The sequence below is a fragment of the Electrona antarctica genome (assembly GCF_951216825.1).
Source record: "Electrona antarctica genome assembly, chromosome: 13".
NCBI lineage: Eukaryota > Metazoa > Chordata > Actinopteri > Myctophiformes > Myctophidae > Electrona > Electrona antarctica.
In genome coordinates, this window is record NC_136794.1 from 26,731,039 (window position 1) to 26,759,034 (window position 27,996).

The 27,996-nt window shown below is 42.7% G+C and overlaps 1 protein-coding gene across 3 annotated transcripts; it reads left to right on the forward strand.

The window, feature by feature from the left end:
- Positions 1 to 27,996, forward strand: slc37a1 (solute carrier family 37 member 1). Of its 3 annotated transcripts, none has more exons than XM_079519122.1 (21): positions 1 to 172; positions 1,749 to 2,093; positions 6,942 to 7,023; positions 7,225 to 7,342; positions 7,689 to 7,767; positions 10,104 to 10,239; positions 10,477 to 10,553; positions 12,934 to 13,100; positions 13,751 to 13,803; positions 14,898 to 14,972; positions 15,884 to 15,922; positions 18,204 to 18,332; positions 18,791 to 18,881; positions 19,792 to 19,854; positions 20,073 to 20,158; positions 20,896 to 20,944; positions 21,558 to 21,631; positions 21,987 to 22,065; positions 23,506 to 23,603; positions 26,528 to 26,592; positions 27,405 to 27,996. In XM_079519122.1, the coding sequence occupies exons 2-21, from the start codon at positions 2,038 to 2,040 to the stop codon at positions 27,418 to 27,420; spliced, it is 1,632 nt and encodes a 543-aa protein (XP_079375248.1). In that variant the 5' UTR covers positions 1 to 172; positions 1,749 to 2,037; the 3' UTR covers positions 27,421 to 27,996. The 3 variants fall into 3 exon arrangements, with proteins under 3 accessions (XP_079375248.1, XP_079375249.1, XP_079375250.1); XM_079519123.1 differs by having other exon boundaries at positions 1,853 to 2,093; XM_079519124.1 differs by lacking the exon at positions 15,884 to 15,922.

A 27,996-nucleotide genomic window follows, 5' to 3' on the forward strand; every position in this document is an offset into this window, starting at 1 on the left:
TAGTTGCTTTGGTTGTGACGTCAGAGGGTTGGAACTGAGCAGCAACCTCGCTCTCTGGGCATAGGACTCTGGGTGACAGATGCAGGAGAACAAGGAAGTGCTTGATATCTGGACGGCTTTCAGAGGAAACAAAACACACATTAGTTGCTTTTCTCATCGTTCTTTGAACCAGGTAAGGTTTATTTACATGTATTTTGTGTTTGTCGCGGGGAACGAGGATGGGCGAGGTGTTGTTTTTTCTGTTCTGTTTGATCGAGCTGTGATGTCTGATGTGATGTGCTCTTTTCAGCCATAATAGAATAAGAGACGTCGGTCATGTAATGTAATATGTAATTTAATGCTGTTTATGACTCGCTCATCGAATCCTCAACTATATCAAACACTTCATTTATTACTTGCCGCAAAATTAGATTGTGACGTCAGTTTATATGGGTTTTATGTGGTAAAGAATAAGTCGAACAAAGAAAACAATATACAGCCTAACTATTTAAAATACCACATAAGGTTATGGCATAACCCGTATGCTTGCGTATGTACAATTGTTGTACATCGTATTAGTTATTCCCATTGTGACACATACCTGCTTGGTCTTATACCTATACACATTACACACACGCCCCCGGTAGACAAACACATCCACGTATGAAGGAAGATTCAGATATCACTTTCACACTCAACACCCTTTGCTTGGGTCGGATACAAGAAGGATGTCACGCCAGTAAAATCCTCAGTGTTGATTTAACACTGACTGAAATGTCTACAAATGGAACCAAATGGACCCTTCCTTCCATATTTACACTTTCAGAGTTGCACTCAGGATATTGCAGTGTGCGACTGACAATATTGTCAGATGATGTGGAAGGCTTGCAGAGGGTTTGGTTTAGTTCCTTTAGAGCCAGTCCGTCCCTGTAGGGTTTCCAAGGGGTTGAAATTACAGGGTTCATGTTCCCATTAGAGGAGGCGGCGAACCATTGCAGCCGTTTCATTTGGGGAGGTGTTGGCTTGGTTCCTGGTTGCAACGTCACACTGTTAATGTAGGTAGTTGGTTCCTAGCATAGAGGAGTATTCATGCAGAATATACAGCCTTCATGTAATTCCTGCCCCCCATGTGCTCCCCTCCACCAAGAAAGGCATATGATCCCCTGTACTTGTACTGTACACTACATCACAGCAGCTCCTTGGGCCAAGGTCTGACACATCTTTGCTTTAGGGCAGATTCACCCGAGTACACTTCATTCAACTGTATTCAATGCTTTCACATTGCATCGATCCGTATCCGAGTACACTTCAATCAGTCCGAGACTAGTCAGACTTACTATGGTATCAAAGGGCATATTCACACTATGATCACGGTTGCGCACTCAGGACCCAACCATTTCCGGGACCGCATCGGGACCGGTTGAAGTGTACTCGGATACGGATCGATGCAATGTAATCTTATTTGAGAACAGTTTGAATGAAACAGACTCAGTTTGAATCTGCCCAAATTCTACATAAACACATCTGGTTGTTGGACTAAGTGCTGGAATTCTGTTCAGCAGAGATGTGTTATAGTGACATGATGGAGTTGTACTAGTTCACCTGCTGTTGAGAGAAAACAAAGCAAAACAGTTATGATAATTTCCCTTTTCATTTTTTGGGGTTGTTGTCATTGATATATTGTTTCTGGCCTCCCCTGACCTTCCCCTCTCTCTGTCCTCGATACCCCCTGCCTCCCTCCCTCTCTCTCTGTCCCCCATCTCACTCAGCCTCTCTCTCGCTTTCCCCTTCCCCACGCCTCCTCTCCTTTATTCCCCCCCCCCCCCCCACCACCCATTCTCTGCTGTACTGCTGCCTTGACCGGTCCCACCAGCTCCGGTGAAGCCTGTTGGCCATGTGTCCTGGAGCCACTGCCCTCTCTGTGACAGAGATGAAACCAGATACGCACAGTCGCACACCATGTCATTGTGTTGTCAACTAGCCTCCTCAGCCTGAGATCTACTGCCTTGTCATAGCTACAGTCGCCTGACTTCATCAGAAGCGGCGTCTTTACTAAACATGGCCCCTATTCCACCTGGAATACGGCTTTTGGTGTCCTTCAACAGGGATCAGTGGTGAGTAGTAATCTTTATCTGTGTGGGAAAGTGACTGTGCAAACCTTTTGTCTGTGTGGGTCTATGTGCGTGTGCACCCGCATACATGTCTATGCATTATACTGTAAGCATGTCTGCATAGTGCTCTTGTGTTTGCACAAGAACATGTGTTAATTCATACACCTGTCCCTGTCTGTTCCGTGTCTATGTTGTCTTGTATTGTCCTGCCTCTTAATGATTAACACATACCTTTCCCTGACATTTGCCCCAAAACAGCCTCTCCATCCATCAGCACTACGTACAGTCGTACACTAACACTATACATCGTTCTTTCATTACAATAATCCACATGAATCATGACTTACAGTAGGTTCTAGCCGCAATTTGCAACTCTAGATTTTTTTTACAATGGGATGAATCTAGAGTTGCAATACCCTCCATTGACTCATCCAATTTGGTTTGTGATCTGCTTGTCTTAAACAATGTTAAACTCACCAACATTGCAGCTGTAGTCCAAGCTTGAATTATGCTCTTTCAATCTGCCGAGTTTGTTTTTCATAAAAATCCCCCGTAGACATTTTATGAGCTATTTTCTGTCAAGAAATTCTGTGCAGGTGATTCTTTTTCTAAGTGCTGGAGTTTGGAAGCACACGTCATAAGTCACTGAACGGCCCTGCGTACCACCTGTTTCGAATTTGCACATAATGCAGGAGGCAGCAGCGCGACCCGTTAATAAAAACGAGTGCTTCCAAACTGCAACACTTAGAAAAAGAATCACCTGCAGAGGATGTCTTGACAGAAAGTAGCTCATAACATGTCTAGGGGGGATTTTTATGAAAAACAAGCTCGAGTTGCAAATTGCGGCTAAGTAAGTTCCTGTATCCAACTATCCATCCAAGGTGTTACGTAAAGCCGTAAACTATGGATTCGAATACAATGTTTTTCACCGCAGGTCACGTCAAACCAGATATGCAGGTTTATTCTTGTGGAATTCCAGGGACCTATGGGTTGCAGTGCTTGAAAATTGACATTCTTCTATATGCAAAACAGAAAGAAAGAGAAGATTACTATGTTGTCCCTGCAAGGGATTTGTCAAGTTGTGCTAGTCAGATTTTTCAGTTTTTTGTCCCTTAAATCACGGGATGTTTGCAATTTCATAACTGATCTGTTTTGTTCGCATTCATTAATTATAATTCACTGCTTAGGAATGTAAACCTTCAAATAAGATTTCAATGCTTTGTACACACCGCCGACACCGGTATCATTAAAAACAATTAAAGCAATTATAAGCAATATTCCCGTAGGTTGCTCATGCAGTATCAGTTATTGAATTAAGGGCTTCGTTCAAAATGTGGATTCCATTGAATAGTACCACTGTTATAGTAGTGGAGCGGGTTTGTGGATTAGTGTGCTCGCTTGGGAAACTTGGAATGATCAGTTGACTGCCCAAAGAGATGATTAACTTTTGGGTTGAAAAGGTCAGCAGTAGTGCTGCACAATTAATCGAAAAAAGATCAAGATCTATATTCGGATGCCTATTTTGTGAAGAATCTTGAAGAATCGTGCAGCACTAGTTTGCTGTCCAATTCATTTGAGTTACTCCTATGTTTTATTTTTTTAATTTTTTTTCTCATGGAAAAAATGAGAATCATGTGAGAATCGTGATCTCAATTCTTGTGGAGGAAAGTCGAGTTGCATTTGAGCAAGAATCGTGTAGGAGGAAGACAACATTTGAAACGTCTGTCATTCCTGCAAAAACGTACAGACAGTCGATTTCTTCAGATAATTTTATTTTGGTAGTCTCTCCTAAAATGCCAATTTATTTTGCTGTTTAATTGTTTGTTTCTAACACTGTTTCCAGATATTTAAATTTGTCCCCCTTTAGTGGTCACTGAGTCTCCCATCTATTAGAAAGAGATATAATAAAAGACAGTCTTTTAAGTTATTTTGAACCTAGCGAAGCTCTTTACAATATAATATAACATATAATTGACAGACATTTTGGCTCACACAACATTTAAATGCTTTTGACTAACAGCCTGAAAATTAGTTGAAAATAAAGTGGATACTACAGTACATTTTCCCACTTCCATTCATCTGTGCAGTCGGGTAAATAACTAATTTGGGGGGTGGGGGGGGGGGGGGGGGATGTTGAAGCTTATGTGTGTGTCTTTCTGAAAAGGCAGTGGTGGAAGTATCAATAAAACATTGTAAAAATAAAATACTCTGTTACAAGTAATAGTCTACTTGAGCAAAAGTACAATAGTTTTGGCATCAAAATGTACTTTAAGTACCAAAAGTAAAAGTACTCATTATACAGAATGTCCCATTTCAAGTTTTCTAATTTATAAACATCTTTTGAAAATAGCAGATCAATTTTCAAATGGCTGAAATGTATGTAGGGCTAAAGTGGCTAATGTACAGTATGTTTTGTAATATTAATCAAAATACACAAAGTAACTTAAGTTTTCAAACAATTGTAGCACAATATTTGGCTCTGAGATGTAATGGAGTAGAAGTAAAGGTAAATTGGAAATACTCAACAGTAAAGTAAAAATAACTCAATTGTACTTAAGTACAGTACTTGAGTCAGTACTTAGTTACTTTCCACTACTGCTGAAAGTCAAGTAGGAAGGCGCCAAGGAGGCAAGAGAGCTAGTGTCACGGTCAACAAGCTTTTCCAAACACACGGCCAGTATCTCTTTCCACAACACATTTGAAATGACATCATTTGAACCTGACCATCGAACCCACTACATACACAGATGAATTGAACATGGTGGACCCTATTGTAAACAAGTGTAATGCTTAATTGGGTCGTCCACTCACAGTTAACAGCCTTTGTATTGAGTTTGTGCTTGAAATGTACTGTAATTCTGCAAACTGTTAATAAATATTTCAATCAATCAATCAAAAAAGTAGAATCTGGACTGTTCGTGTCATTTTGACAGGTCCATTTTGCATTCTGCAGAGTTATAGTAAATGAACACTGCATTGGATGATAGTACAAGGTTTTCTACAGTGTTTGGCTCATAAGGAGATCTGTCTTATGTGGTCATAGCAAGAGATTGTTGATGAAGGTAGACAAGCATTTATCTGCCTGTTGTGGAGAGCCTACTGTTCTCAGAGTCAGGCTGCACACTGGCTGTTTATTATAACCACACACACATTTGTATCCCCCAAGCCCCCCCCCCCCCCCCCCCCACACACACACCACGTGTTGTCCAGCTGTTGCGTACGTACATGCCCTCCCTGTGTCTCCTCTCAATCCACCCTCAAGGCTGTTTGCACTTCATAGTGCCAAGGCCTGAGGACAGCCAGTTTGACCGGAAGACCTAAACTCACCAACCAGGTGGATTAGACTATTTTTCTGCTCTATGCAAGACACATTCAACTCTTTATTTAATCAGGGTTTTTTTCTTCAGTTTTTATGTTGCAATGCAACAATGTATACTGTCAGTGCTTCCCAGGTGTATCTTGTAAAAGAGGTTTTAATTTCAGTTGGGACAACCTGGTAAAATAAAAAGATGTGAAAACAAATCTGTTCAAATGACCTTTGGCTCACAGCTGGCTTCAGTATAGTGCAGTTAAAAACACACTTACGGTTTATGATAAAATAAACTTCTGTGCAGCAGATGATATACAGTAACTGTTGTTGAACTTGGGACACCTGGATAATGGTGTTTGTGAATTGGGCAATTTTCTGGATATCTGACTGGAGCTATATATCATCACTGTATTGACTACAAAACAGTTTGTTTTCAGGAAATGGGGGGGGGGGGAAGAAACCTGTATTCCAATTAATCCAATATAGTTATTTAAAGTCCCAAGCTCTTGGTACTAATACTTTTCATTGGTTCAGTATTTACTAAACCCACAGACCGACTTTCCCTTTTTTGGGGCATGTCATTTTAGGTGTTATTTTTGTTAGTGAAAATTATAGTATAGTCTATCTAATAGATCAAAATGTGTCGCATCGTGACATTTCAGCTTGTGGAGTTGCTACTTTTACTACTTTTGCATGATCTGTAATTCAACAAAGTATTCAAAAAAATCATTTATAAAAACTAAATGTGGAGATACAAGGTTTCTACCCGACAACGATGATATACAGCAAAGTCATAAGATGAAGGTCGGATGCAGTTGGGTTTTTATGGTGGCCGGTGATTTTCCACTTCCTTTATTTACTTATTACACAATAGTACATCGGACAGCTACCAGGAATTGGAAAGTAAATTACACTCCTATGTGTCTGTCAATACTTAAACAAGGTTATGATATTATTACCGGCTCCAGTTCCTCATTCTGTGTTACTGGCCTCTGCTCGTTTTATGTCAGTGGTGTATAATTTATTCACAGCTTTGGATCTCTTTATGGGGGATGCAGGAAGTCCTGTCGCGTTCATTGATCAACTTGTTAGAATGCAACATGTTCTCTGAAACGTACCTTTAAAAATCACACTGTGTGAACTTAAGTGAGGAGCGCTCTTATCATTGTACATCATCATGACGTAAAATAGACGCTGTCTATTTACTCAGACAATATGACATAAATTCTCCATTCATTGTCAATGGGAATTTATTGTTTGTGTAGGACAGTTATATGTGAGATATAACAACAATATAATTCAACCGCCATGAGCTCAGCTCCCTCGTTTTGCTGATTTATATTCCAGCATTCTAATCCAGGTCACGATGTAAAGGCACTGGATTTCCTGGATGAATTAAAAGCTAGCAGTGGTTCAGTCTGAGGCGTCAGGACTGGAGTGGAAAACCTCTCTGGCACTTCATAATTCAATGGTGTTGCTCTCTGGATCCATTGATTTGAGTTCCACGCTCAGTGCTGCCTCCTTGTGTCTTCTCCCTGCAGGTACAGAGCACTCACTTTCATGCTCACATTCTTGCTGTACACCAGCTTTCATCTGTCCAGAAAACCTATCAGCATTGTTAAGGTAACAGACGCATGCACGCAGGCGTGCACACACACACACACACACTCACACTCACACTCACACTCACACACACAGTCTTCAGCAGACATTGCTTCTTCATACTTCATACTGTAAACAAAGCAATAAGAAGACACTGAATGAAGCACCTTTATTACTCCCACTGATGTGTGTGTTTTTTATCATTTTGTTGTTTGTGAACAGAGTGAGTTGCATAAGAACTGTTCGTCTGTCAACGAGCTAGCCACAGCCAGTAGCAGCAACCAGCTGCTACTGCAGTCTCCCCTCCACAATGACATGGACTGCAGCTGGAAGCCTTTCGGTGTGTATAAATCTCCATGTATATCAGTTTGTCTGGCTTTGTACTGGATGTGTGTAGCGGTGTGAATTTAGCCTGTGTTGTGTGATAGAACTTGCCCAAGTCTTCAAACAGAATCACCAGCAGCCATTTATTTACTGCCCTGTCCCTCTCTCTGTCCGTCTGACATGGTCCTACACCCTGTTTGGTGCATGCTACACCCAAACTGTCACCAACACACACAGTCTGATATACACTGTCTCACCCTCGCCTGCCTGTTTTCTGTCATAAACAACAAAAACATGAATGCATGCATGCTCAGCTCGGTGTCTGGAGTCTGAACTGAGGTCACTCTCATCTCTGTTCACAGATAAGAGCAACTACAAACAGTTGCTGGGAGCCATGGACTATTCCTTCCTCTGTGCCTATGCTGTGGGCATGTACCTCAGGTAAACTTACCATTCTTAACTTACGGCCTTTATGGATTGAATTGCTGTCGGGCAGAATTCTTGTACCGTGTCTCCATACAGTATTTTTCTTTTTGAGTTGTATGACACGCAAAAGTACAGAAAATAGCCGACCTGCCGTACAAGCTCACAACGCGTTGCAATGTGACTGTATTTGTTGTTATACAAGTTGTGATATTGCACATCTTTGCTATTAAGTTTTCTGGAAAAAAAATCTTAATTAAAAATAAATAAATAAATAAAATGATGTTATATATTATATAACAACTAGAATGACAGGCATTCTCAGCTTGAAAGGTATAACACCATGTAACAGGTCTAAATTAACAAGAGCTTGTGACTAAATAATAACTACATTGTATTGAATGCAGTATGTGGCCGCAATAATACTAAATAGACATAAAACGTTTCACACATTGTAATGTTCTGAAAAATCAACAAAGAAGCAGGTGTGGGTAACGTCAAGGTGCATACAAATTTGCTAAGCTTATTAGTGTTGGTTACAAATTTCAATCAACATTGCCTATGTATTTGCATTTGAAATGGGCTTTATTGATGACTATGCACACAGAATGAAATGGAGTCAATCTAATGCATAAATGATACGTAAAGAAAGACCTGTGTGATGGCCTTGGTTGGCAGGTGTGGTTCACATTCATCAAGAGCTGCCCCACAGGACATGGAGTATGGTTGTAAAAACCAGACCCCTCAGGTCTCCCTCAATTCTGTCATAGCAGCCTCTTGTTGGAATTGATACCTGGATGAGAACTTGGCGCTTTATGTTCTTGGAGTAACCTGTGAGATGTCTTGTGGTGTTTGAACAAGGCGACGGCACACACAAGACACGTGCTCTCTCTCTCTCTCTTTCTCTCTCTCTCTGTCTCTAAAATCTGCCATCAGTCAGGCTCTAGTTGACTTAGTTCGTTTTCAATTGTGGTTTCCCTATTCCCTATTCTATGGCAAACAATTGGTGAAAAATTGCCGATCAACATGTCAGAATGCGATGCATTGTGAGCTTGTACATCTGCTATTATCAGCAAATATGGTGTATAAGCATACTGAAATTGACTCTCTCTCTCTATCTCTCTCTTTCTCAGTTGTCTTTCTTCCACTAGTCTAGAACAAAGGCTCCAGCTTCCTTCTGTTCCATATCTGGTGTCTGTGTACCTCAGCACACCCTCTCCGTTCTCTTGTGTTTAAAGGTCCTCATTGTATCTTTGTTTTTGTGTTAAAGGGGCATTCCACTCATTTTCAACATTTTACTATGTCATTAATGTACCTTAGAGCTGTTGTGTGGAAATAATAAAAAAGTTCCCCCATTCTGTGTTTCCTAGAACTAGAGGTCTGAAAAAAATCATTAACATGGTGAAACACATCTTGATGATGTCATCAAGATGTGTTTCACCATGTTAATGATTTTTTTCATAATTACAGCGGGGGGGGGGGGGGGGGGGGGGGGGGACAAGCGTTCACCGGGTCGCAAGTTGTAGTGAAGCTTTTGGCCGTCGCATAGCAGCGGCCTTACTGTTGAAAAAGACATCAAATCATGGGCTATTTTTAGCACCATAGTAGCCGTCTGTTGGTGTCGGCTCTCGGCTGCATTGCATGGTGGAGAGCTACCAGTGTCCCAGTCTGTTTGGTGGAGAGCTACCACTACCAGTGTCCCAGTCTATTTGGTGGAGAGCTACCAGTGTCCCAGTCTATTTGGTGGAGAGCTACCAGTGTCCCAGTCTGTTTGGTGGAGAGCTACTAGTGTCCCAGTCTGTTTGGTGGAGAGCTACCAGTGTCCCTGTCTGTTTGGTGGAGAGCTACCAGTGTCCCAGTCTGTTTGGTGGAGAGCTACCAGTGTCCCAGTCTGTTTGGTGGAGAGCTACCAGTGTCCCAGTCTATTTGGTGGAGAGCTACAAGTGTCCCAGTCTGTTTGGTGGAGAGCTACCAGTGTCCCTGTCTGTTTGGTGGAGAGCTACCAGTGTCCCAGTCTGTTTGGTGGAGAGCTACCAGTGTCCCAGTCTGTTTGGTGGAGAGCTACAAGTGTCCCTGTCTGTTTGGTGGAGAGCTACCAGTGTCCCTGTCTGTTTGGTGGAGAGCTACAAGTGTCCCTGTCTGTTTGGTGGAGAGCTACCAGTGTCCCTGTCTGTTTGGTGGAGAGCTACCAGTGTCCCAGTCTGTTTGGTGGAGAGCTACCAGTGTCCCTGCATCAATGTCTTTCTTTCTTTCTTTCTTTCACTTTTAGCAAAACAAACATGTTTTGAAATACTCATTCTAATAAGAAGCCCTGGCTTTTAACGTGATGATGTCATGTCTGTGCACCCATGCAGTGGCATCATTGGGGAGCGCCTGCCCATCCGACTGTACCTGACGGTGGGAATGTTGACCAGTGGCCTGTTCACCTGCCTGTTCGGACTGGGATACATCTACAATATCCACAACTTGGGCTTTTATATATTCGTTCAGGTGACAAATACACACCGACACGGATGCTTAACATTACACTATAGTATAGAGCAGTGGTTCTCAAACATTTCCATGTCCAGAACACCAAATTGAATTTGATCATATCTATTGTATTCATGTAAAGTATTTGGTATAAACAATTCTCTTGCTCAAAGCCCATATTACACAGTAAAATCTTGAGTGTTAATTTCTACATGTACAGCCTAATGGATGCATGTATTTCCCTGTCTCTCTCAGGTGGCCAACGGGCTGGTTCAGACCACTGGTTGGCCCAGTGTTGTCACCTGCATCGGCAACTGGTTTGGCAAGGGAAGGTAAGATGCAGTTCAGTTACGAGAGGGCTGTGTAACTATACAGTCTCCCCCCCCCCCCCCCCCCCCCTATTCCAATATGCACTCCAACATGGTTTGAAATGGCACATCAGGACAACCAAGGATATGTAAAGAAGGAGAGGATATACTGTAAGTCACTTACTTGGTCTGGTTATTCCAGCTGGCAATTACAGATTCAGTGTTGATTTTGACAGCACATTTTGATTTAGTTTTAGTCATAGTCTTTTGAATACAATTTCATTTAGTTTTAGTCATATTTTAGTCACCTCAAATGCTTTAGTGTTAGTCTAGTTTTAGTCGACTAAATATCATAAGATTTTAGTCGATTAAATCTACAGTTGATTTTGTCGACTAAAATGTGTTTTGGCAGGCCTTGATGCCGTCGTCGTAATGCCTGATTTTACACTTGGTTGCACTCTGAAAATAGCTAATCTACAAGCTCACAACGTGTCAAGCTGTGATGCATTGTGAGCTTGTAGATCAGCTATTTTCAGAGCGCAACCAAACATAAAATTACTTCTCTTTTAGTCATCTGGTCCACTAGTCCCTTCCTAACATTTTTGTCTAGTTTTTATTTGTTGACTGAATTGTCAATATATTTAGTCATAGTTTTAGGCATCATAGCTTAGTTTTTATTTCGTTTTTATTCAGTTTTCCTCAGTGAAAAAAGGTAGTCGACGAACATTTTCGTCGATAAGATCAACACTAATACGGAAGCAAGTTGGAACGGGATGTTCTATGGAATGCATTGAAATAAAAGATAGGAAAATAAAAGGAAACTTATCTCACACTGTGCAATATGTAAAGCATGTTTTTGTGTCTTGTCCGCTTATCTGAAGATCCCAATCATTAATGATTATTCATAATCTGGTTCAACCGGCTCGCTCCTTGACTTCAATGCATAACATTAGGCCACTGGCCATGGAAATATCCCCGACAAATTGGTAGAGACTCGGCAGTCTCCATTGCTCCAATCATCACCCACATAATAAACCTCTCCATCAAACAGGGACGCATCCCTCATGATTTCAAACTTGCTAAAGTAACCCCCCTGCACAAGAAAGACAACAAATTAGACCCGGCAACTACCGCCCTATTTCTAGTCTTGGCTCCATCTCGAAAGTGACGGAAAAATTGTCTGAACAGGTTGAAAAGTATCTTGCCAATACAAAAATGATCTGGCTTCAAAACATCCCACTCCACTGACACATGCCTCCTCTATTTGAACGACCACATCAAACACGAGGTGTATGCTGGCAAATACTGCAACATGGTTACGCTGGACCTCCAAAAGGCTTTTGACACCGTAAACCACCCCATACTGATTAATAAGCTAAAAGCAATTGGTTTTGATAGCGAGTTGGATGCAATCCTACCTGGAGGGGAGAGAACAGCTGGTGGAGGTGAACGGAACACTGTGCCCCCCTCCCAGTGAGCTGTGGCGTTCTACAAGGAAGCATACTAGGGACTTTACTGTTCCTAATATATGTAAATGACATCAGCTTGTGACTGCAACTTGTTCCTGTTCGCGGATGACTTGGCACTGCTGGTCTCAGACAGGAGCAAACTGCAGGTTGAAAAGGCCCTCAGCCACTCTTTCTTCTTTTTCTCCTTCTGAAATGTACACTCTGAAGCGATATTGCCCTGTTGCCCCTGTTAAGTGTTGACTTGATGCCATATGTAGTCCATCTGAAGAAAGCAAGGATTATACAGAGACATTGGAGATGGAGCCACTTGGAGGGGGGATGAGGGGGGAGGGCGGGAAGAGGGGTGAAAACAAATAATCCTGGGAATTGCACTTGTGTCCTATGTATACATAGAAATGCTGTCTATACTGTACTGCTTTTTCCAAATAAAATAAATATTATAAAAAAAAAAAGAAAAGGCCCTCGGCTCTGAACTCGGTAGAATCTGCACCTGGCTCGCTGACAACAAACTATCATTGCTGGGTAAAACTGAATCCATTCTCTTTAGATCAAATAGTAATCTCAGCAAGGCTTCTCAGTGAAAGTCCCTGGGGGACTTTATTTTTTGTTTCCTACATTTAGTTTTTAATTATTTTATTTCAGTAATTTCATAAAGAAATCCAAGAAAAATCTAAAAGTCCATAAATTTGAGAACGAATAGTGAAAATTTCTGATCTACAAGCTCACAACGTGGCGCGAAGTGACGTGTTTTGTGCTTGTAGATCTGCTATTTTGATTAGTTTGTGTCCCGGGCAAACATCTAATCTCTCTTTTGGGTACAGGCTAAAACGTTTGGGAACCACTGCTCTAAATCACTAAGCAGTAAAGGTTGGTTAATAAATACAGGCAAAAATGTATTTATGTATGTTTGTGTGTGTCTGTCTCCCTCCCTGCAGACGTGGCCTGATCATGGGACTGTGGAACTCTCATACGTCAGTGGGGAACATCTTGGGCTCGCTGATAGCTGGCTACTGGGTGTCAACCAACTGGGGCATGTCCTTCATCGTCCCGGGACTCATCATTGCGGCCATGGGCGTGGTCTGCTTTTTCTTCCTCATTGAACGTGAGTATCACTCATAGCGTTGTATGAAAACTAGAGGACTTAACGACCCCGCCCCCACCTTTTCAATGAAGCTGCTCGCCCAGTGCATGAAGCAACGGAAGTACACTCTTAATCCGGGAATTGTCTCCAACGTTGGAGCAGGTGCACTGTTTCAGACGATGGAAGCATGCGCAGTAGCGTCTTAAATGCGGACGTCTTGCAATACTATTTTGCCTGTCATCCCTTCTCTGGTCCATTTTCTGCCACTCCTTTTACTACACTTGGATATTAATTAAGTATGAGTAACATTTTGTGTTAAAACCTGTAAAACAAAATGACTTAAAGACTTCTCTGAGGTACTTGGTTGCTGATTGGTTACCTGACCATAAACATTTCCTGTCTGATTCGGTGATTCTCTCCAAGGTGCTGATGATCAGGTCTTTTATAAGAAAGCTTTCTCAAAGGACAGTGGTTCAAAGAAAACAGAGTCTTCTTTTTGTGAAATAACGGCATAAGCTACTCTGTATATAATTATTAATTATTTAATTAAAGCGACAAAGGGAAGAGCACTGGGAATAAGTGATGCTAATTGTAATAATGATGAGAACATTTTATGATGATTATGGAGTGATTGCACTATTGATATGGTTGTTGTTTCCTTTTCTTTATAGATCCAAATGATCTAAATAGCGTTTATGCTCAGAGCTGTTCCCCTGGAAACAATGTAAGTACAGTACAAAGAGACCTTTCTATTTTTTCAATATATAAAAAGATAAAATGGCCTATTATTACCGTGTGTGTGTGTGCATACGTGCACATGCGTGCATACCTGTGTGCGTGTGTCTGCATAGACGGTAATTGTACACGCATGGTTGGCTTGTGTCATGCTTATGTGCCTGTGCACACACAATATACATAATGTCCTTGTATGGAACTCTGTAACTGCAGCTGTGTGTTTAAACACACACTCACACACACACACACACACAGTAAACACTGACTTGAGGGTCAAGTGATGGGAGAGCGCAATGCGATGCGTGACTGACTACGGTTGCCACGGCGACAGTTGCCCACTCACTTGAGCTCACAGAGAGCCACCTGAGAGGCCATAGATGGATAACCTCATTGGCCGCTGCGATTCATTGGAGTGATGCGTCATCGAGCCCACCATCGTTGGTGATGCAACGTTAGCAGGCCCTGCGGAGGGTTCAGGCCTTTACCTTAGTAGGGCTGGGCAATATATTGATACTCTATCAATATTGTGATATGGATAGAAAAAAGCATCACAAGTAGCAGATCTGCAAGCTTGTAGATCTGCTACTTTTGCTATTTTGGCAAATGCTGTATTCCAATGTTATATAGTCGCAAGCTTCAATGGTTAAATATTTATAAAATCCATATACACACTTTATAGACGCCCGTTTCACTTTAACAAAAAACTAACCCAAAAAACTAACTCACCCATTTTACTTAAAAATAAATAAAAATAAAATAAAAATAAAAAAACCTCCTGGTTGCCAATTCCCGTAATACTGCTGAAGCTTCCCTGGCCAAGTGGGGATGCCTTGTTGACGAGTGGTAGTAGATTTGGTCTATCATGCGGGAGGCCCCTTGTTTGAATCCCGGGTCGGACATGAAAGTTATGGATCGAAGCTTTAACACTCAGGATGGGGTGAAAACATGACCCCTGTGCAACTCTGTTAAGTAATGGAGATAATGAATTATGCGTGATAGAAAAAGAACTGACAACGGATTAGTCAAGTAGGCTTATATAGTACATCTCTTGGTACTACTAGACTGCTCTGAATTGTTTTGCAGCTACCAGCCAAGAGCAGGAATGGACTGAATGGACACAAGGAGTTGTATCTGCAATACAAAGAGGGCAAATCACAGGTGTGTGTGTGTGTGTGTGTGTGTGTGTGTGTGTGTGTGTGTGTGTGTGTGTGTGTGTGTGTGTGTGTGTGTGTGTGTGTGTGTGTGTGTGTGTGTGTGTGTGTGTGTGTGTGTGTGTGTGTGTGTGTGTGTGTGTGTGTGTGTGTGTGTGTGTGTGTGTGTGTGTGTGTGTGTGTGTGTGTGTGTGTGTGTGTGTGTGAGAATCCTAAGTGTTCATTTTGTACTGTACTGAGTTAAATTAACACCCAGGACTTTTACAGTGATCATTCATTCTTTCATAATATTGTCTTCTATAAGTGTCTTTCAGACATACACCAGCTTGAGCATAATGCTTACTTCAAACAACGGCGTTACATGCTGGAAATAGTAGATCTATTAAGCTCACAATGTGTCACATAGTGTGCTTGTAGATGGGCTATTTTCGGCATGCAACATTGTCGTATGACGAAGTCGAAGTATAATGATGCGTTCACACTAGCGGCTCAAAAGCTACAATACGACCAAGTATAGCCATCTACATACAGTAGCTGACAGATGAAGTGTGGTTCAAGCCACACTTCATCAATGAAAAGGCTAGGGTTAAATTGCACAGGTAACTGATTAACAACAGAACAAGTTTTTCTTCCATTCATGGAACACAGTAAGAATTCCGGGGAGAGAGATTGGAGTGGAAATGGAGTGACTTCGCTGCGTCATTGGAGCGCTGAGAAACGTTGAAGCCACCTCATCTTGTTTTTGCAACGACTGTCACATGGCGACAAGTGGCGGCTGTCAGTTTGAAGCACAGTAGCTTCATCATCGTGTTTGAAAATGACTTGTAGCGTGACGCTTTATCGCCAGTCGCCACTAGTATGAACGCAGCATCAATCAGGCTTATGTTAGACTTTAACATGTCATTATGATTCATTCAGGCGTACTACAGTAATGAGGATATTGTGCTGTACAGAAAGGTTAGTGTATAATATATTCACCTCCAGTGCAGTAAGCTCAGTGGGTTAAGGCCACCAGGGGGCAATGCTTATTGGGGTTGGATGAACACATCAATCACATTAGCATTTCTTTAAATGTAATCCAATTGCATAGGTTACCGTATGGCACCTATTCTGTTGGCCTACTTGGCAAACCCAATTGATCGGGCACATGAATAATAGGGCTGCATAATTCATTGAAAGTAATCAGAAATTGTCATTTTAAGTTATCTAATCGTGAAACTTGGTTTAAACATATGTTGATCAGCTGTGGAACTTTGCCCTCGTCTCCTCATCACTACAAGTAATTATGAATTAATGACCAAAACATTGTACAACTCATGTCTCCATCCATCAGGCTCACAGACGAACAATAAAATCACAGGTCTTTACATACTGTACATTTAAGATAGCTACAGAGAAGCACAATGTGCAACAAAATCGTTAAGAAGATTATTATAAAATCATCTTTTCCCACCAGAAATCATCATAATCAATAATCCTGAATTTCGGGATTCATAATCGTGATCAAACAAATCAGGATTATAATTTTAGTCATAATCATGCAGCCCTACCTGGAAAACTAAAATCCCTTCATATTAAACTCTGTTATAACTGGATAACAGAGTTTTCAAATGTTTTGCCCCCTGGCTATGGTGGTTCTCTGTTTATTGTCTCCACCAGGCCGAAGGCATGGGGAGAGAGTATGTTTTGCACTCCGTCCGTGTGTGTGTGTGTCCTTCCTCCTTCCGTCCTTCCGTTATCAGCTATTCTCCGGCACCGTTGGCCCGATCCATGCCAAACTTTGCACACACACTCCCTGGATGCCAACGACGAACCTCTGCCCCAAATATTCCTCAATGGCCTGTTATAGCGCCACCATGAGGCCGATTTAGGCAAAACACATTTCTGTAGATAACTCGTACACATTTTATCCATACATCACACAATTCGGTATACACTATCTCCATAGTCATGTGATCAACACAGATCTGCACAATTTCCCATCTTCCATCCTGATTGGCTAAGATTGGCTTCCAAAGCTCACATGATTGGTCCGTTTCGAACAAAATGCAACAAATCACAAACACAGTGTCCAATTTCCATTAAATTATACACGCACATTTCCACTAGGCCGAGGACGACATGCCACTATTTCTTTCCCAAATCAGCCTCACGGTGGCGCTATAACAGGCCATTTCCTGTTTTTACCTATAACTGCATCGATCTGTATACAACTTATGTATGCGCAATCCCTAGAGGCCATGGAAAAACATTTTCCCTGCATCCCTCCACATCTGCCGGTTATAGCGCCACCATGAGGCCGATTTCTGCAAAACACATTGTTTATGTTAGTCGCACAGATTTAATCCAAATCTCACGCAAATCGGTACACATGATCTCTGTAGTCATGTGATCAAGACGAGCCTGTTGGATTTCTCAGATTCTACACTGATTAGCTAAGATTGCCTTCCAAAGTTTTCAGAAGTAGCCCGTTTTGTACAAAATGCTGCACTAATGTCCTGCTCATCCAGAATTCTATCCTCAGAGATGCTATGAGGCTCTGCATTTCCTCAACAAAATGAAGACAATTGTTGCAAGAAACAAACAAACAAAAAAACATGTTTATATTACTCCTAAACATTTTAACAAACATCACACACACTCCTATCCTCCTGGTGGAGACCTGTGCCCAGAGGGCACTTTTTCTAGTTTTATTTGTATTTATTGAATTGATGTTTCTTCTCTCTGGTAATATATCCCTTCAGGAGGACTGGTTTCGGATGTTTTCTAATTCATCCCCAGTCAATTATCAAATCAACCAACTTGAACAAATTCAAACATTGATCTTTGTAGAATTGGATCAATCAAATAAAAGGAATAAAGGTCCCTGCACACTGCTGCGTTTTTCGGATTTTTAGCTGCATTTTTCCGTCGGTTTTCCGAAAAACGCGTCCAGTGTGCAACCACCTTGAAGTGATCCTGAAGGGATATAGGCATTGGAATGCAATGGGGTGGATGTGAGGCAGTTGACGGAAGATGAATCTCTGGTTCCCTTACAGAGTTTGATCCCCATGTGGTGCTGGTACGTCAGAGACATAATTGATGGGGTTTCGAGTTGTTAATAATAGAGGCATTTTGATTATCACGATAATAGCGTTAATCGCAATTATCTTTGCCACAATAATCGTGGTGTGTAATTTCCATATCGTCCCATCACTAATCCCTTTCTCTTTACCGCTCTACTCTCTTTCTCATTCAGAGTTATGACACAGAGTTGTTACTACCCAGAGACCATGGCAGTGTGTGTATGCCAGTGCAACAGGTAGTTGTGGTCAAGAGTGAGTCAGAGCCATCGGCCATCAGCTTCATGGGCGCCCTACGTATACCGGTCAGTCTCACTCACTCACTCACTCACTCACACTCTCTCTCTCTCTCTCTCTCTCTCTCTCTCTCTCTCACTGTACTCTCACTCTCTCACACACCACAACTATAACAAGGACAATGGTGAACGATGTAGTCATAGTTATTGGGGTGAATGGCCCTAAACACAGACTCACATACTGTTCCTGTCATTAGAATCTACATGACATTCATATCCTCTCTCACTCGCATGCTGTATACCGTACATACTTTGGCCATATATCATTACGTAAACAGACATTCTGTTAATGGCTTTATTTTTGCTTTCACCTTAATGACCATACATCAAGGCCTTGAATGTATTTACACTTTTATGATAGTTTGTTTATAGTGATACTGTCTGGTAATCCAGTACCGTCATATTTGTCAGTGCTTCAGTGTGTTATTAATGCAGTGTTGTTCACCCTGTGCTGTTCTGCTCTACAGGGAGTGATCGAGTTCTCGCTGTCTCTGCTGTTTGCCAAGTTGGTCAGCTACACCTTTCTTTTCTGGCTCCCTCTCTACATAACTAAAGCAGGTATGTACTGTGTATGTATGAAGAAACATATTTTAGTTAATGATTACTTCTCATAAAAAGTGTGGACCTGAAGAACCAGCCTCACCAGATTCCAACCCAGTACGTCAAGTCTCCAATTATCTGGCCAACTGGCTAGCAGGTTGAGGTAAACATTTAATACGCCACACTACTCCAAACGGCAGCGTAGGAGTTCGACACCACTCTGACCTCTGGCTGCCTGTAATGTCAGCGATACAGTTGCACTTCTGCAGAACCGCCTGCGAGCGATCAAGTATCACAGCGAACATAGTCCCAGCAAGCACAAGTGTGGCCTTTTGTAAGATGCCGTTGTGGTACTATAGTAATGTTATCTGCACTGTTGCTGCCAAGGCAATCTGTCTAAACCTGCTGGGTATTTGTAGCTGAAGGTATTACAGTATGTGACTGATGGGAGGTTTGTACCTGTTTACAACCTAATGTTTGTTTACTGGGTAATGTCACACAAACACACATATTCCAATGGTTTGATTCCTGGCTGTAGCCAGCAAGCATTCTTACACACATGCACGTGCCCCACACACATCCTCATCCTTCCAATCCACGTTCACTTCTATTGTTAGCATTGGCATGTTAGACTGAAGTGTGTGTGTGTGTGTGTGTGTGTGTGTGTGTGTGTGTGTGTGTGTGTGTGTGTGTGTGTGTGTGTGTGTGTGTGTGTGTGTGTGTGTGTGTGTGTGTGTGTGTGTGTGTGTGTGTGTGTGTGTGTGTGTGTGTGTGTGTGTGTGTGTGTGTGTGTGTGTGTGTGTGTGTGTGTGTGTGTGTGTGTGTGTGTGTGTGTGTGTGTGTGTGTGTGTGTGTGTGCGTGCGTGCGTGCGTGCGTGCGTGCGTGCGTGCGTGCGTGCGTGCGTGCGTGCGCGCGCGTGCATTTCAGCTCACCTGGATGCCAAAAAAGCTGGAGAACTCTCCACCCTGTTTGACGTGGGAGGAATTGTGGGTATGTCTTATCCTTTCTCATTTCTCCTAATGTGCGCTTTTTGCGTTGATATTAATGTTTATGTCCCATAAATAATGTGGCATGTGTGTGTCCATCTGTTTATGTGCATATCTCTGCATTCCTTAAGACGGAACATAGCAGATCAGGGTTTAGTTTGAGCAGTATAGTGTAATTTAGTGACCTGATGACTGTGTGTGTGTGTGTGTGTGTGTGTTTAGGTGGGATCCTGGCCGGGGTCATCTCTGATAAGTTGGGGATGAGAGCCACTACATGCGCAATCATGTTGCTGCTAGCCGCCCCAACGGTGAGTTTATAATACTCATTATAGGATGGAAGTTTGGCTATTTTCCGTAGGTGCCTTTGCCCTCGTATTTTCTCAAATTGTGGCCCAGGGAGTGGACCCCCTTGGGTTCCTTGAAGGTCCCCATGGGTCAGCCAGCCATATTAGAGGTTTGATGCCACTATAATTCTGTTTTCTTGAAATCACATTTGGGTGAATATTCTGTTTATATTAATCTATTTCGCATGTACAATTGAATTGAAATCACAACATCTTTTCATATGAGGGTCTGTAGGACAGAATAATTTGAAATGGGGAGCTGTGGCATTTATCAAAGTCAATTTGGGTGCCCCTGACATGAAAAAACACCCTGTTTTAGCCTATTCTTTTCTCTATCTCACTTCATGTCTCCCCCTCTCAATGTCCTTCTGTTCTATCCTCTCACTGCTCTCTCTGGGACCTCCTATTGTCTAGGGCATGCAACAAACCTACTGCATTTGGCTCGTATTATTTGAGAGAGATATTATTTTGCATTATTTTTTGTCATGCAAGTTATTTAATGAATGTATTCCTTTTTGGGGGCTCATTAACAATGATTTCACAAAAGAGGGCAATTTGAAGTACTGGCTACTTATGTGTTTCTGTAACTCTTGTTGTGTCTGAGTAACTCATTCGATCTGACAATCTGCCATGATGTGTGAGCCATGAGTGAAACAATGAAACTGAGAGGATGTATGTCATGTTTGTGTATGCGTTTCCAGCTCTATGGTTTTTCCATGATCAGCGAGTTCGGCATGGGGCCAACCATTGGTGAGAGACAACATTTCTTACTCATTCCATCACTAGCTTAATGTTGCTGTATTTGTGTTGCCATCCAACATATGTGACAAAGACCACTATCTTTTTTTGTAAAGGTTTAAGACATTGGGTAGTGCTGTAGCCATTGTCAGAGAACTTAATGCAGTAGTGCAGTATTTGGAGGCCAATATATTACGTCAGTGAAATGAAATGATCTGGGCTAAGCTCAAGAACTTGTTTCCAGCCAGGCCCTGCTCATAGAACATTTCATCGTAGTGGTTCAATGCCTTGTTCAAGGGCACTTCAGCGGTGGTAATTTTAACGTGTCGGACTGCTGATTCGAACTGGCGACCTTCCGGTATCAAGACCGCTCCGCAATCCGTTCGGCCACCGCTGCCACTCAGTCATGTATGATGCACAGGCTTGGGAGAGCTCAGGGATCTCCATTATATGGGAAAGGACACGGATACCAACTTTCTGCTGCCGTGTTAAGTGCCCCAAACCATTGTGATTGAAATCTTGCCAGTTATTTGGGGGCCCACTTGCAATATGCTTGCGGCCCGCAGGTTGGGAATCAATGCCTTATGGGTAGCTTGTATGATGAATGTGATATTCCTCCTTCCAGCTATGTTGCTGGTGTGTGGAGGCCTGGTTAACGGACCATATGCCCTTATTACAACCGCAGTGTCTGCTGACCTGGTGAGTGTGTGTGTGTGTGTGCGCATTTCAGCTCACCTGGTGTGTGTGTGTGTGTGTGTGTGTGCGCGCGCATTTCAGCTCACCTGGATGCCAAAAAAAGGTGTGTGTGTGTGTGTGTGTGTGTGTGTGTGTGTGTGTGTGTGTGTGTGTGTGTGTGTGTGTGTGTGTGTGTGTGTGTGTGTGTGTGTGTGTGTGTGTGTGTGTGTGTGTGTGTGTGTGTGTGTGTGTGTGTGTGTGTGTGTGTGTGTGTGTGTGTGTCAGAATCGAGAGAACAACAAAGCCGTGTAACAACTAGTAATAGTAATAATCTAAAGTCACCACCTCTCTCCCTGTCTCATTTGACCTCTTACCACAGGGGACTCACAAGAGCCTGAAAGGAAACGCCAGAGCCTTATCCACAGTCACGGCCATCATTGACGGCACCGGATCTGTAGGTCAGTGTAACCCATACACAATTGTTTATGGATCCAGCACTTAACCTCCAACAACTTGGAAAATATAATGATTAAAAAATAATCTAATGCTCTCAAAACACACATTTACTGTAATAATACTTACATAACTAGTCCCAGTTTTCAGAAGGTGGTATATCTGTTTCCTGTTCCTCATCATGAACGGCATGGCTCGGCACCTTACGGGCAGGTTCGCCTATTGGACTTCCATCATGCCAAGTTGCAACTAACTCCAAATGTCCCGCAAATCATTTTAATATTATTGATGAAGACATCATCAAATGATGAACGCATTCATACTAGTAGGCCTATAGCCAACTTACCTCGGACGAGGAAGGATATACCATATGGTTGAAAAAATAGCTACGTGTCCACTGTCCAGACACCAGAACAAATCCATTCCCCAGGCATTCTGACAGACGACAGTGATATGATAGTAGCCTAATCCAAAAGACGGTCTTCCTCTCATTAACCAATGCAGCTCTGATAAAAAAGAAATATCCATATCCAATAGCCAAGTATAGCCTTGGTCTTGAGGTTGAACTTAAATAAATAGTTCAGTCAGTTCAGTCAGTTGACATTTGCGAGAGACTCGCTTGCCAAAATAAACTGATCTACAAGTTAATGCGGTGTGGTGCATCGCACCTAGTCGTACATTTTCTTGGTGAATCGGGCCCATTGTTTGACGTTGTGAATTCGTTGTTTGCTATCAACTATTTGCAACTATTGTAATAGTTGCAAAATCCACGTCTTGCTTTTTGTTTATCAAATAGTCCCGGAAATATTTCACAGCCTAAGTAGTTGACTTAGATGTACTGACTTCAGTTAATTCCTAGACTTCTCTTAAGTTGTCGAGCTCTTCATTTGCCAATACAACTCATCTCTCGTTTGGTTTTGCGTTCTTCTTCCAACCATTCATCGCAAGTAAGTCCACCAAATAAATCAAAATTTACAATATAATCCATTTCTGAACAGGCAAACAGGCTGTTTGTTTTTGGGTTTCCCTCCAGTAGGCTAGGACAGCGCTCACGATGCAGGCGCACAGCTGTTCCATATATGATCTGATCAGGTGGAGACTGCAGTGCGGAGTGATTTATTAAGGGCACACTTGCCTATTAGTTTGCATTGCACAATGTGCTCAGTGCGCTTTTTCCGAACGCACCCTATATGTGATTAGGCTCAGGGCTAGGTGTTCCATCATGCAGGTTTGAAGCATGGGTAGATGGCTATTTCAACCAATCGGATTTCTTTGTGAGCCTTCGTCGGAACTAACTGTTTCCCATAGCTTTGTTTGATTGGCTCAGCACCAGATTTGAACTGGTAACACACGTAAAGGTATTTACTAATGTGTGTGTGAGAAGTTGAACTGGGACTACATTTATGCTCGGAGCCTTTTCAGACTCTCACTTTTGACACTGACAGGTGCAGCACTGGGCCCCCTGCTGGCTGGACTGTTGTCTTCAGGCGGCTGGGACCGGGTCTTCTACATGCTGATGATTTCCGACTTCCTGGCTCTGCTGGTGAGTGCTTTGAGTTTGGGTTGTTAGCAGTGGGGGAAAGTAACTAAGTACATTTATTTTCATGTACTTAAAGGACTACTTTTCAACCTATTACATTACATTACAGTCATTTAGCAGACGCTTTTATCCAAAGCGACTTACAATAAGTGTATTCAACATAGGTAGGGAACAAAAACTACTAATCACCAGAAGTCTTTAGTGCATTTTCTGCAAAAACAAGCAACCAAGAGTATACCTAGTGCTAAGGTAAAAGTGCAATATATCAGCTACCTATTTCCTTAAACAGATGAGACAAAATAGCTAAATCAAATGAGCATGAGCTAAAACAATTAAGTGTATCGACTAAACAAGATCCAATAAACAATACAACAATAGAAAACAAGCGTTCGTACAACTAGTTAACAACAAGTAGGTCAGGCAGAGAGGAAGGGTAGTGTTTCCTGAAGAGGTGGGTTTTCAACCTGCGGCGAAATATGGGCAGTGACTCTGCTGTCCTAACATCAGTGGGAAGTTCATTCCACCACTGTGGGGCCAGAACAGAAAAGAGTCGTGACCGTGTGGATCGGCCAGAAGGACCCTTGAGTGACGAGGCAATCAGTCGTCCCGAGGTGGCAGACCGAAGTGGTCGGGCAGGGGTGTAGGCATCGACCATAGCCCGGAGGTAGGAAGGAGCTGTTCCTTTCACTGCCCTATAGGCTAACACCAGGGTTTTGAACTGGATGCGAGCCGCTACGGGGAGCCAGTGTAGAGAACGGAGAAGGATGGTTGTGTGGGAGAACTTGGGGCGGTTGAACACCAGACGAGCCGCAGCTTTCTGAACAAGCTCCAGAGGTCTGATGGCAGATGCCGGAGCACCAGCAAGGAGGGAGTTGCAGTAGTCCAGGCGGGAGATGACGAGAGCCTGGATGAGCACCTGGGCTGCCTTCTCCGTGAGGAAGGGGCGAATCCTCCTGATGTTGTAGAGGAGGAATCTGCAGGACCTTGTCACTGATGCGATGTTTGCCGAGAACGTCAGTTGATCGTCCAGGGTCACACCCAGATTTTTCGCAGTCCGAGTTGAGGTCACCACAGCATTATCAATGGTGATGGCCATGTCTCGGTGCGGACAGCCCTTCCCCGGGAGGAACATCAGCTCGGTCTTGTCCAGGTTGAGCTTCAGGTGGTTTGTCGACATCCACGCCGAGATGTCAGCCAGACAAGCAGCAATGCGTGCCTCCACTTGGGTATCAGAGGGGGGGAATGAGAGGATCAGCTGGGTGTCATCGGCATAGCAGTGGTAGGAAAAGCCATGGGAGTGGATGACAGCACCCAGAGATGTAGTGTAGAGAGAGAAAAGAAGAGGACCCAGAACCGAGCCTTGGGGAACCCCAGTTGTGAGCCTGTGTGGTTCTGACACAGACCCTCTCAGCATCACCTGGTAGGAGCGACCCGTCAGGTAGGATGCAAACAGGGAGAGTGCAGAGCCTGAGACACCCATCCCCTCGAGGGTGGAGAGGAGGATCTGATGGTTCACCGTGTCGAACGCTGCAGACAGGTCCAGGAGTATCAGGACGGAGGAGAGAGAGTTCGCTCTAGCGGCATGGAGCGACTCCGTCACTGCCAGCAGGGCAGTCTCTGTCGAGTGACCCACTTTGAAACCAGACTGGTTGGAGTCCAGGAGGTTGTTCTGGTGGAGATAGGAGGACAGTTGTTTAAAGACAGCACGTTCGAGAGTTTTAGATAGGAAGGATAGAAGGGAAACCGGTCTGTAGTTCTTGATCTCAGAGGGGTCAAGTGTCGGTTTCTTCGTATAATTGGTCCCCACTAATGTTCGTGATGTTTATGTTTATTGAAGGATCCCCATTAGAGACACATGACTGAGCCTCTAGTCTTCCTGGGGTCCTGATCAAATAGCACAATGTTTTTTTTCCTACTCGGTCTGTCTCATAGGAGGGCTATGGGAAGTTCCGAAACCCGTCCACCAGTGACATCATCGTTAGGCAGTTTTTGTTTTTAAACAAGATTTTTTTTATATATTTTGATGTTTTATTATCGTGAGAACGATGGCTTCCATTATCACATGGTAACTTTTCAGGAACGGAAAGCCTGCAGTTTCTATTCGCTTGGATTCCCCATCGATGATGTCACTGGAAGACGGGTTTCTGAACTGCCCACAGCCCTCCTATGAGACACAGAGCGAGTAGGGAACTTCCCACAGCCCTCCTATGAGACACAGAGCGAGTAGGGAACTGCCCACAGCCCTCCTATGAGACACAGAGCGAGTAGGGAACTGCCCACAGCCCTCCTATGAGACACAGAGCGAGTAGGGAACTGCCCACAGCCCTCCTATGAGACACAGAGCGAGTAGGGAACTGCCCACAGCCCTCCTATGAGACACAGAGTGAGTAGGGAACTGCCCACAGCCCTCCTATGAGACACAGAGCGAGTAGGGAACTGCCCACAGCCCTCCTATGAGACACAGAGCGAGTAGGGAACTGCCCACAGCCCTCCTATGAGACACAGAGCGAGTAGGGGAAACAACTGTGCTATTTTATCATTAACATTAGTGAGGATCTATATGAAGATAGGTTGAAAAGTGAAGTTGTCCTTTTAAGTACAATTTTGAGGTATTTGTATTTTACTTGAGTATTTCCAATACTTTTACTTCCACTCCACTACATCCCAGAGGCAAATGTTGTACTTTTACTCCACTACATTTATTTTAAAACTTTAGTTACTAGTAACTTTGTAGATTTTGATACATACATTATACACTTTAGCCCTATATATACAGTTAGGCCATCTGACACACACACACACACACACACACACACACACACAGGGAGAGGGAGAGAGAATTCACGCATTTAAAGTACAATTCAGATTCTGAATTATGAATATGTATCAACTAATATTTGACTCTGTGTGCTGTTGCTGTTGTACAGTTGCTGCTGCGGTTAGTGGCCAATGAGCTGACCTCAGGCAAATCGCACCCCACCTCCGCTGTAGAGTGAGTCGCACATTTCTATTGGTCCCTCTGTTTGTCCGTCATGCAATCCTTTTTCTTTTTCTCCACACAGTCCGTTTTTATTGGGCTGTGTAGTCTGTAGTGATGTAAAGTGACTAAGTACATTTACTCAAGTACTGTACTTAAGTGTAATTTTTAGGTATTTTTTACTTTCCACTACAATTATTCGAAAACTTTAGTTACTAATTACTTTGTAGATTTAGATTATAATTACAAAACTACATTAACCACTCCTACCCTATATACATTTCCGCCAGCACTATATACATTTCGGCCGTGAGCTTGTAGATCTGCTATTTTCAAAAGGTTTTATACATTTGAAAACTTTAAAATGGAACATTCTGCATAATGAGTACTTGTACTTTTTGTACTTTAAGTACATTTAGATGCCAATAGTTTTGTACCTTCATTCAAGTAAATTCCAGACTTTTACTTACAGTATTTCTACATTATTGATACTTTTACTTATGTAACAAATGTGAGTACTTTTTCCACCACTGGGCTGTGTAGTGTTCAGCTGGTCACTCTATTGCCCTATTCCATGCTCCATTGTTCCATTCCACAGTTTTTGAGTGGTGCTAGCCACTCCTGTGTGAGCGTGTGCGTGTGCTGGCCACTAGGTGTTGCAGCTACACACACACAGGCCAGGGAGGAGTACAGTACAGTACCACTCACTTCAGATGGGTCTGATTTTAAGTTTACAGTAGAACTGCCCGACTAGATGTTAAAATAACCCAAGAAGTATTTTCAAGAGAAATGTCCCTTTAAGTTAACTGTCTCTCTCTGTCTTACAGGTTGAAGGAGCACTGAGCACTTTGAATACACACACACTCACAGAGAGAGAGAGTCCTGTACAGTCCTGGTGAAAAAAATGGAACTGTGACATAATTAAAAAATAAATAGAAACACACATAATGTGTGTTTCTATTTATGTTTAATTATGTGTAATGTGTGACACATTACACACTATAATTCCCACAGTTCTCTCCGTTACTCCCATCAAATCTCTCTCTCTCTCTCTCTCTCTCTCTCCTCTCTCTCTCTCTCTCTATCTCTCTCTCTCTATCTCTCTCTAATGATGCCACTAACACTGACTACACCGTTGATGAACTACTCTGCTGCATGGCAGGTCTTTTCTAAGACTAAGTCTTGTCACTCTTGCCTTACTGAACCAAAGAGATTGTTTCTGTGGGAGGGATATGCTGTAAACCCAGAGAATTCTATTTTTTATTTTAATTTTTATTTTAAGGCCTTTTTTAAATTATTCCACTTGGTTTTGTGGTGGGTTTCAGTGTATTTTGGTCATGGGGGTCGCTGTGTGTTCTCTCTGTGTCCTTATCTGAAAGTACTGATGTGTTTTATATAAAGCCACCAAATAATGGTGAA

What these genes read in the sequence shown, in the direction of transcription:
- slc37a1 (XM_079519122.1), top strand. Translation starts at nt 2,038, where the DNA reads ATGGCCCCTATTCCACCTGGAATACGGCTTTTGGTGTCCTTCAACAGG. An exon ending in TCCTTCAACAGGGATCAGTG is followed by an intron (nt 2,094 to 6,941) that starts GTGAGTAGTAAT and finishes TTCTCCCTGCAG; the next exon opens with GTACAGAGCACTCACTTTCA. An exon ending in TGACGGCACCGGATCTGTAG is followed by an intron (nt 22,066 to 23,505) that starts GTCAGTGTAACC and finishes TGACACTGACAG; the next exon opens with GTGCAGCACTGGGCCCCCTG.